This window comes from Chrysochloris asiatica, unplaced genomic scaffold (assembly GCF_000296735.1).
Source record: "Chrysochloris asiatica unplaced genomic scaffold, ChrAsi1.0 scaffold00004, whole genome shotgun sequence".
Taxonomy (NCBI): Eukaryota; Metazoa; Chordata; class Mammalia; order Afrosoricida; family Chrysochloridae; genus Chrysochloris; species Chrysochloris asiatica.
In genome coordinates, this window is record NW_006408522.1 from 21262049 (window position 1) to 21273438 (window position 11390).

Below are 11390 nucleotides of genomic sequence, written 5' to 3' on the forward strand. Positions count from 1 at the left end.
AGTGTCCTGCCCACTCGGTGTGCTTGCTGGCCTATTCCTGTATGTATGGCTATGCACACACAACCTTTTACAGTAGTAAATTTTGCATTGCCAAGGTAAAAAAAAAAAAAAAAAGAAAGACCTTTGTTCTAATCCTGCCTTGGGTTTATAAGCTAGTGCTAATATTTCCCAGTAATCATTGAGAAGAGAATGATTAATACTCACCACTTACTGAATGCTTTTTGATACGAAGCCTTTGCATGTACTGTCTCATTTCGTCTTCACAACAGCCAATGTGCGCTGCTATCCTCACTTCTCAAATAAGCACACAGAGTCTGGGGAAGGTTAAATCGCTTGCCAAAGTGTCTCACGTAGTAAGTGGTAGGTGCAGAGTTCTGAATGTGGCTCGCTTTCCATCTCTGTGTCCAGAGTCTGTGTGTAACCACTTTCTCACTCCTGAGCTCTGATATACCTCATTTACCCCTCACTGACACTGCCAGGCCAGTGTCACTGTCCCCAAGTAAGAAAATAGGAGGCCAGTGGACCTGCCAGCTGAGCCCCTCCCTACCCCCATTTCTAATCTCTGAAGGGGATGAGCCTTATGTCTCTAAAAGTGAAGATTCGAATTATGAGAAGTATGAGAACCTAGCATGGGTATGAGAACCTTTGCAGTGGGCTCTGATGGGCATCCAGGTTTGGAAGTCACTCCTTGTCATAAAGTGCTTTCTACCCCAACTCTCTTCACAGATACTACCCGAGTGGAGATGCCTTTGCTTCTGGATCAGATGATGCTACGGTATGTTTCTAAGTTACAGAGTAAGCTTCTCATTTCTAAAGAGAAATATGTTGTCTAGCAGTTTTACTTTTTAACAGTGACTTTTCTGAGTACAAAAGTAATATGAAATTCAATAAAGAAAACGGGAGAAAATGAAGTCACCTGGACATCCCTGCCTAAGAAAAATCTCTTTTTCTTTGGAAACTGTGTTTTGTTTGGACTTTTAAAAAATGTTTCATGATTTCCATTCTTTCTTTTACATAGCAATTGATGGTAAACAATGACCCATGCAAATATGTTTCTCGATTATGACTCTTACTGATTGAATAGTGTCCCATATTATAGGCATGCTATCACTGGCTTCCATTTTTTGACATTTAGATATTTTTTTTCCAAGGCTTTTTTTCCCCCTGTTAAAAACATTGCTGTAAACTTTCTGGATAAATATTTTTGGTACATCTCTTACGATTTTCTTAAAATGAATTCTCATATATGGAGTTACTGAATCAAAAATAGACCCAGTTTTAAGCCTTCTGATACTGTTAAAATAGTGTTGACCTATTTTTCCAGGGGGGAAAAAATATCTCTCTTTCTGCCCTCAAAATACAACTATCGTATTGAATAATGGGTCTTATTCTGATTTGCTGCCATGGAAGGGATTACAAAGTAATACACTGAGAGTTTAATCGTAAACAAAATAGAAAACTTCTAAATGTCAAAAACATCACAAAATGTAATGATATATTCATTTTGGAAAAACTCTTGCTTCATATATGACAGACCATGTTAAAATTCTCTAGATATATAAATGGGAAATTATAAAATGAGCACCTGCTAGCAAAGAGAATAAATCACTAAAAATTCTCTATATATATAAATGGGAAATTATAAAATGAGCACCTGCTAGCAAAGAGAATAAATCGCTGAAAACAAAAAATCCAAAATGGCAAATAAACACTTGAAAATGTCTTCAAAGTCACTTGTAATCAAAGAAGTATAAGCTTAAGCCATCAGCTGGGTTTTTTCCTCTTGGATTAGCAAAGAAAGGCCCAGTAATGGAGACTGAACCTCAGACATGCCCAGAGTGTTGACAATACCCAGCCTTGTAATATGAATTGATTGTGAATCAAGAGCTTTTACAACATCCCCATCTTTGGATCTGATTACACTATTTCTTGGAAATGATGCTCTTCTGTTCCTTAGCTATTCTAAGGAAACAATCAGAAATGTGTACAAAGATTTTTATGTAATAATGGTCACCATAATATGATTTATAAAGAAAATTTATAAACAACCAGAATGCCTAACAAGGGATGCCTAAACAGAGTTTGTGATACCCCCATGAGGAATACTCTATCACCATGTAGATTGTGTTATTCTGAAAACTGTTTAATGATATGGGAAAATATTCATGACATATTGCTAATAGAGACAGTCGTGAAATGACCCCATTGAAATACACATATAAAATAGAAATACGAGTGAAGGAAATAGTCCATATGTTAGTAACTACATCTAAGATTTAAAGTGACTGGTTTCTTTCCTTATATATTTTTCTGTCCTCAAAATACCAGTTTTTTAATTAAATAGTGGGTCTCATTCTGGTTTGCTGCTATGGAACAGATTGCAAAGCAATAGACAGAGAGTCTGGTAATAAACAAAATGGAAAACTTCTAAATGTCAAAAAACAAGATATGTTTCTGAATTTTACTACACTGAATACATATCAGAAAAAAAGGAGAGGAGTTGTTTTTGTACCGGGAGGAATCTTTTGTGTTTTATGTTTCTGTGAGTCCTCACTGATTTATAGAGATTAGTAGGAGTCGGGGATGAGTGATTTAATCCTAGGAGAGGTGTTTCCCTTACCCTTCAAACTACACAAGTTGTAGTCCTCACCTCACCAAATTGACGTGAGAAGAGAGTACTTCTTTGGTTTCTTTTTATGTCTTTATTTGTACTCCAGTGTCGCCTCTACGACCTCCGGGCAGACAGGGAGGTCGCCATCTATTCCAAAGAGAGTATCATATTTGGAGCTTCCAGTGTGGACTTCTCCCTCAGTGGTAAGATTTTTACTTCAGAAAGTTTCCTAGGACAGTCAAATCGGACCTGGATGAAACCAAAATCTCTAACAAGCTTTTCCATCAACTAAACTTCCTGTGCACCCATATGCTAATGTCTGTTCTTACCTCAGGCGCCCTGACAATTGTCATCATCATCGTTAGGTGCCATCGAGTCAGTACTGACCCATAGTGACCTTATGCACAGCAGAATGAAACCTGCCCGATCCTGGACCAACCTCACTACTGTTGCCACACTTGAGTCCATCGATGCTGCCACTTGGCCAATCCATCTCGCTGGGGGTCTTCCTCTTTTTCTCTGACCCTTCACCTTACCCAACATGATATCCTTCTCCAGCAACTGGTCCCTCCTGACAGTATGTCTGAAGTATGAGAGACGAATAGAGTAGTTTAAAAAAAAAACAGCTGCTAACCAAAAGGTATTGCATTAGTAGAAAACCTCTTTAAAGGGTTGAAGAGCAAAGATGTCAGTTTGAGTACTAAGGTGCACCTGACCCAAGCCATGGCATTTTCAATTACTTCATATGCATGCAAAAGTTGGACAGTGAATAAGAAAGACCATAGAAGAATTGATGCTTTTGAGTTAGAGTATTGGAGGAGAAATATTGAAAGTATCATGGGCTGCCAAAAGAACCAACAGATCTGTGTTGGAAGAAGTACAACCAGAGCACTCCTTGGAGGTCAGGATGGCCAGACTTTGTCTTTCATAATTAGGGCATGTTGTCAGGAGGGACCAGTCCCTGGAGAAGGATATCATGTTTGGTAAAGTGAAGGGTCATAGAAAAAGAGGAAGACCCCAATGAGATGGATTAACACAATGGCAGCAGCAATGGGCTCAAATGTAGCAATGATTGTGAGGTTGGCCCAGGGCCAGGCAGTGTTTCGCTCTGTTGTGCCTAGGGTCGCTGAGTTGGTACCAGCTTGATGTCACCTAACAACAACAGCAACCAAAAGATGAGCAGTTCAGACCCATCAACTGCTCTGCAGAACAAAGATGTAATCCGCTTCTGTTAAGATTTACAGCCTTGGAAACCATCAGGCAGTTCTGCTTTGCCCTCTAGGGTCACACTGAGTTTGAATGAACTCCCCAGCAGTGGGTTTTCTTGCTGTTGTTATTGGTGCTTTGGTTGTTTTGTGCACTTTGCTTGCCCCACACTTCAGCCTGTCCTTGCTTTGAGACAGCAAGCCTGGCTCCCGTCCAGGGAATGTGTCCCACCTAGCATCACTCTTCAAGGCAATGAAGTTTCAAAAGTTCACATCTGCAGTGCCCTAGGGCATTCCCTCCTCACAAAGAGGAATTTTTTTTCAGTGATAAAGTGTAAAAAAAGAGTCCCTTTTTCAATGTCCTGAACTTGTGGTACCTCTTTCCCCATCATCAGGGAGGCTGTTAGTGAAGATGTAGGCAGCGCTAGTAGGTTAGGCCACTGGACCACTCATTTTCCCCAAACACACACACACACAGACTGTCTCGGTGCCTTTGTGCACACAGGCTGCATTTTGCCTGGATACATTTTCTCCTCCCTTTGCTGCATGGCACATTCCTTCTCAATCTGAACTCTGCAATGCCTTCCTTGATCTCTCTTCCTCTAGGACTCCACAGTACTTAACACATACGTAAGAACTTAAATTACAGCTTTTACACATGAGGCTACAACTGCTTGTGTCTGTTCCCCTCCATTTCCACAGGGGGAACCCCAGGGTAAAGCACAGTGCCTGGCAGGTACCAGTTACTACTACTGATTACCATCTAGCCAGTTCCAACTTGTCTTGTGTCCAACCCTATATGCATCACAAAGTTCCCTAGGGTTTTGATGGCTGATTTTTCAGAAGTGGATCATGAAGCCTTCCTCTGAGTGGACTTGAATCTCCACGCTTTTAGTTAGCAGCTGACATTTGAACCACCCAGTCGTACCTGGTACCTTGTTGTTGTTAGGTGCCATCTAGTAAGTTCTGACTCATAGCAAGTCTATGTACAACAACACAAAACAGTGCTCTGCTTGGTCTTGCACATTCCTCACTTATGTTGCTGCTGACTGTTAGGTCTGCTGAGTCAGTTCTGACTCATGGTGACACCATGCACAACAGAACAAAACACTGTCTGATCCTGCACCATTCTCACAATTGTTCATTTGAATTGTTCCCACTGTGTCAAGTCCACCTCATTTTGATGGTCTTCTTGTTTTATGATGACCCTCTACTTTACCAAACATGATGTTCTCTACACATCCAAAGACTGAAACACAAAATCTCACCATCCTCACATCTAAGGAGCATTTTGGTTGTATTTCTTCCAAAAACATATTTGTTTATTCTTCTGGCAGTCCATGGTACTTTCAGTATTCTGCAACACTGTAATTCAAATGCATCATTTCTTTTATGGTCTTCCTTATTCATTGTCCAACTTTCACATTCATATGAGGTGATTGAAAATACCATGACTTGGGTCCAGCTCACCTTAGTCCTCACAGTGACATCTTTGCTCTTTAACGCTTTGAAGAGGGCTTGTGCAGCGGATTTACCTAATGCAATATGTCCTTTGATTTCTTGACCACTGCTTCCAGGAATGTTGATTGTAGAGTCAAGTAAAATGAAATCTTTGACAACTTCATTCGTTCCTCTGTTTATCAGGATGTTATTTACTGGTCCAGTTGGGAGGATTTTCATTTCCTATACTTTGAGGTGCAATCCATATTTGTTGCTGTTGTATGTCATTGAATTGGTTCCAACTCATAGTGACCCTGTATAGGGTTTCTGAAAGTGTCTGGTGGGTTTGAACTTCTGACCTTGCGGTTAGCAGTACAATACCACACCAGGACCCATACCTGGTATACAGTAGATGTGAAATCACTTAGCTTATTAACTGAATGAATTGTTTAATGAAACTGAAGACAGAAAGAAAGGCATGTTAAAACCATCATGCTGCAGACACAGTTGCACTACAATGGCACTGTAAATATCTTTCCCTTTCCAGGTCGCCTGCTGTTTGCTGGTTACAACGATTATACTATCAATGTCTGGGATGTGCTCAAGGGGTCCCGAGTCTCCATCCTATTTGGACATGAAAACAGAGTTAGCGCCCTGCGAGTTTCACCTGATGGGACTGCTTTCTGCTCAGGGTCATGGGACCACACGCTAAGAGTAAGACACATGGTTTCTGTTTGGCTCTGTGTGTGAGAGGAGACAAGATGGTTGCCTGGCCTTTCGGACAGCAGAAGGGGCGGAATGAGCCAAGATGTGTCTGGTCAGCCAAACAGTGCTCTGATTTCAGCGCTGCCCATAGCCAGAGAAGAAATTGCCTAAGGAGAAGATGAGGCTCCCACCAATGTAAAAATTTAGGTACAAACTAGATGCCCAGGCTTGGTAAAACAGGAGAGCCAGGACTCGGTGGGGAGACCTTTTTTTCTAGGTATCTCAAGTTTTTTGCGATTCACAAGGTACAGTCTTACTACCTTTCTCTCTCTCCTTTTAGTGACAAAATATTTGAGTTTTCCTTTTCTGACAGATTTCCACCTTGCACAGGCTCCAGCTCTCAAAGGTATTACTGTATCAGCATGTAGCTAAGAGAATAAGAGTTGAGCAGAATGATCCAAATGGTTCCTTTTGACCCTAAAAATTTGATTCTTATGCTCCTAGCCTTTGGCAAACCATAGGTACGTATCTTGCACGCCAAGGTTCTTATTCTGTGGTCTCAGACTTCTTTATGCAACTGTGAAGTTTTCTGTGAGATGTGCCCTCATGGTTTTCATCAAATTCTCAAAGAGCTCCATGACGTTGTCAAATGTTGTTGATGTTGTTATGTGCCGTGGAGTCGGTAGCGACTCCTGTACAGGGTTTCCAAGGCTGTAAATCTTTACTGGAGCAGAAAGCCTCATTGTTCGCCCGCAGAGCAGCTGTTAGTTTTGAACTGCTGACCTTGCAGTTCCCAGCCCGATTCGTAACCACTACGCTACGCCTAAAAAATACTACCAAAATAGCCCTTTCATAAAGCAAATCTAAGTTGTTTTTTGTTTTGGTTTGGTGTTTTTGCTTACCTCAGTGTAAAATATCTTGAATTTGATAGTCTTAACACCTCAGAAGGAGAGAACAGAGGCAGATATTTGTGAGGTTTGGGCGTCTGGCTTAAGACAGGTCTTTTGATGGGGAAACTAAATTAAGATTGGACACATTTGTGCCATGATAGATTAAGACAGTTGGACACAGGGTAGGGATGGTTGAGGATTTTGAAGGAAGTCTTAAAGAGTAAACAGTCATTTGTTGCTCTATACTGTCCTGAGAAGTGGACATTTTTTCTAAAGAGGGTAACTTGAGTAGTCTAATCTTAGGGTAAATAGATAAGTGGATATTCAGGAAGTTCCTGAAACAAAACATGAAGTGTTTGTGTGTGGGGGACTTCATCTTCCTGAGCAGGAGTTTCCTGAATTAGTAAAGTCATACTAATGTAGAGAATAAGCTGTGTGGGTACAGATGGTTTTGGTCTCAACTTAAAATAACTACAAATTCCTAGTAAGGAGGTCACAGATAATTAACCAAGGGAAAGGGGAAATGGGCCTCAAGAAACATCTTTGTGTTGCTAGGAATGGAGTGTGATCCCTCATGACATATGAGTGCCCTATCTATTTTAAATGGTTTGTATGTCTGTCTATATGTGTTTCTGTTCGTCTATCTGAAAGATTCGTGTTATATCTTTAAATTCAACTTTTATAAATTGTTAGCTTTTGTGGGACTAAAAATGACATGTTTGTATCTTTGCAGGTTTGGGCTTAACTGTCTTCTCACAATGAACAGAGAGGGACCTGAGGATCGAGTTTGAAATCTTCACCTGTAAATAGATAACTACATTTAGATGACCTGAGAGTTCATTGCGACGTAGCTGTAAGGGAGCAACTCCATAGTTGAAAGTCCACAAAGTGTCACTGTGTGCCCACCTGTATCTAGTACTGTTACAGCTCCCACTCTTAGAAAGGTCAAAGTGTGAGCTTTCAACACAACGGTGACGCCTTCAAGTACAATGTTTCTCATTTTAAACATTGTTTTCTCTTTTTAAAGTTATTTTGAAGTATGCTTGTCTCAGTTCATTCTATTCTCATTATAAACCAGTATTTAATATGTCTCATATTATTTTCTTGAAATCAGCTTCATTTTGAGTACTCTAAACTCCTCTGTTTCATCTCAGTGTGCACTGTGACTTCTAGAACCTTCCCTAGAGACACTGATTTTAATGGACTATGCAGGGGCTGGAGTTCATTGGCTTATGACAGAAGAAAATTCCAGGTCCAATTAGACCTAATTGTTTTTAAAAATTGTATTTTAATGTAAAGGAATCTGTGGTAGTCTCCCTTCCTGTTTTATTTTTTTAGAACGTTTTCAGGTGTGCAGACTGATTGTAAACAAAGCAGAGATGTGTTTAAGGGCACAGGACCATCTCATCTATGAGTGATGTGATGGTGTGACGAGGCCATCTCTTGGACAGGACATTCCCTTTCATTTGAGGGAAAGACTGAATGCTGTTTGTGATACAAATGCCTCTTAGAGCATTCAAGACCTTTCTCTGTGGGAACACAAGACAGTAAACTTATTTTAAAACACTAGTATTAGTAGAAACAAGTTAAAGTCGATCATGTTCCTATAAATTATACTCTATTTATTGTATTGCCAAGTGTAATTTAATAACCGACTTAATTGATAGGCCTTGAATGATAATGTCATTGCTCCTCTTACATAGAAAGAAAAAAGAACATTGAAGTATATCTTGTTTTTATGTGAAATTTAGCAATTCCTCTGGAAGATAGGAAGTACTTTTGTTACAAGATTTTTTCTTTTAAGGTGTAGAAACCCATTCTGTGTTTTAGAAACTCCTCTTACATAAAGGTGCATGCATTACTTAGGTAAATAGAAAGGTCACCTCAGACACCAGAAATCCTTCCTTCGTGAGGCTTGCCCAGTGGGTGGCCTGCCCATCTAGGCTCTTGCCATGCCTGAAAGCCCTGTGCTTAGTCCTCTGGATTTCTGGGTTTCCTCCCCTGGCCCACCTCCAACCAGCCCTTCTAGTGGGAGTTCTGGCTTTGCAGGCATAGCCCCAGGCCCTGTTCCTCAAGAACCGCCCCCCTCCCCTTCCAAAGCTAGAACTAGACACAGCCTGGGTCAGGCCCAGACCTGTAAACATCCGGGAGGCAAGGGAGAGTATACCAAACCCACCCTCAGAACTGTTTATTTAGGTGTCATGATGACTAGTCCATCAAATATCAGGCCAACTTTTCAGTCAGCTCTGTTTAAGTAAACATAAATGGTTATGTTCAATCATTTGCCTACTTTTACCAAGGGGTTTTACTATCCACTAGGCAATGGGGTAGAGAAAGAAAGATAAAAGGCTCTTGTCTGTCTCCAAAGAACACAGTCAAGGGAGGAAGCAGGTCAGGAGGGACCATTTTTCAGCTACCTCCACCCTCCTGGATTCCAGTCTAGGCAGAGATACGGGCAGTGTCCACCCAGCTTCTGTTAGCTGAAGGGGCCAGGCCCCAAAGTGTCCTGTGGAATTCCTGACCTCCGCTCCCAGGAAGTTCCAGAGTTAGCTCCTGGTCCAGCCCTACCTAGCTATGGTACCCCTTGTCTTTCTCCCACAGATTCTTTTGTTTCTCTTGTCTCTCAGACCTGAGGCTCTGCTCCCAGAAATAAAGGAGGGAGGGTGCCAATAAAGGTTGTGTAGACTTAGGGGAAGCAGACTGAAGAAAGTCTGGATACTTGTGGGAACAAAACTCATGTTTAGAGAGGCACTGAATATCTTCAGTATATGTGCAAAGATAGTTCATAACTTTCTGGTCAAAAAGTGAACTTAAGGACACTATGAAAGTGTTCTGTAGAATCCATGGGCAGTAAGCCACCTCCCCTATAAGTATTTAACTCACAATGGATGTTGTTTAGTATTTATTGATTAAATGTTAATTTGGAATATATTACACCATCTAGAGACTCAAGGTACACTCCATGTAATAAATTGTATTTTGCATATTGAAAATAATGCTGAGTATACTTTTTTAATAAGATTTTTCTTCTTTCTTTTTTTTTAAAAATAATTTGGGAGCAAACCTACCAAATCAATTATGGTAGGGGAACCTACAGGATGTGTTCCCGGAGTGCCTGGCCTTGGGCTGACCCCAGCTTCCACTGCCAGAGAAAAAATTTAGGCAGGAAGTGGGGTTCCATGAAGAGGTGTGGACTGAGTGTTCATGGAAAATATTTGTGAAATGAAGCCAAATCAGCTGCAGTTAGTCTTTCAGAAATGAAGGTCCCAGCTGCCTTCCTTTTATCCTGGAATAAGCCAGAGACAGGTCTTCCTTCACCCATTCCCTCTCCATGCCCCCAGTCTCTAAAGACAGTCCAAGGTTGGAAAGGTCTTTGTATCCCCCTTCAGGTTCTAGAACCTTCTTGGTCTCTGGGTGACTCAAACCATTAAGTGCTGGGCTACTAACTGGAAAGTTGGTGATGCAGTCCCACACAGGGAAACCATAGAAGTCAGCCCTGGCTATCTGCTTTCAAAACAGTGGGCCCTGGAAACCCTTGCGGGGCACAGTTCTCTTCTGACACAGCTACTGGTTGGTTGTTTTTTTTTGGTTTTAGTTGCTCAGTTAATTGGCTAAAGGTGGCACTACTAACAATAAGGATTCATCCTAAATTGAAGGGGCCAATATAGTGACAAAGGAGCTCTGGTAGCGTAGTGGTTACGAATCGGGCTGCGAACCTTAGGGTCAGCGGTTCGAAACTACCAGCCGCTCCACGGGAGAAAGATGAGGCTTTCTACTCCCGTAAAGATTTACACCCTCGGAAACCCTGTACAGGGTCGCTATGGGTCGGACCCGACTCGATGGCACTTAACAACAACAACAACAATATAGTGACAAGCAAAGGATGTAGGCCTACGCTCATACCCATCTCTACTACTTTTTCAAGATATATAATTTCTAAAGTTCTCTCTGCCTCAGTTTCCTCATCTATGAAATGCGATAATAGTAATATATGGGAAGTGACGTCATCAGATTTTGAAACAGCTTCAGCAAGGGCTAGTTCCTTGCTTCCTCCTTATCTACCCATCCTTCCTTCACTCCTTCCTCTCCTATTCCTCCTCTCTTCCTCTCATTCACCTCTCCTCTCCCCACAGTGGGCCTCCCCATAGCTTTCTCCTGTATCGTCCCCCACTCTTTCCCAACCCTTGTCTTCCTCTGGCCCTTTCCTGTGTTCCTCCTCTCCCACACCTCCTTCCATAATCTTCTCTCTCTGTCTCTGCCTCAGCCTCCTTTTCCCTTCCCCTCCCTCTTTTTCCTTCCTTTTTCCTCATCTCCTCCCCAACTAACAGCACTTCCCACACATAAGTCAAATCAGTGATTATCATCAATTAAAGATTCATCTGGGTAGTGGTTCTCAAATACTTCGGTCTTAGGATCCCTCTACATCTCTCTTGACACAGTGGACAAATGTTGTTGTCAGGTGCCATCGAGTCGGAACCGACTCATAGCGACCCCATGCACAGCAGAACGAAACAATGTCCGATCCTGGGCCAACCTCAC

General features: G+C 41.6%; 1 protein-coding gene across 1 annotated transcript in view; it reads left to right on the plus strand.

Moving 5' to 3' along the window:
- The window catches only part of GNB5 (guanine nucleotide binding protein (G protein), beta 5), a 50172-nt gene that overhangs the window by 31456 nt on the left and 7326 nt on the right, over positions 1-11390 (plus strand). Inside the window, exons 8-10 of the mRNA XM_006831862.1 lie at positions 727-775; positions 2718-2814; positions 5804-5970. Of these exons, the coding sequence (XP_006831925.1) occupies positions 727-775; positions 2718-2814; positions 5804-5970 (313 nt within the window). The remainder of the gene's footprint in view (positions 1-726; positions 776-2717; positions 2815-5803; positions 5971-11390) is intronic.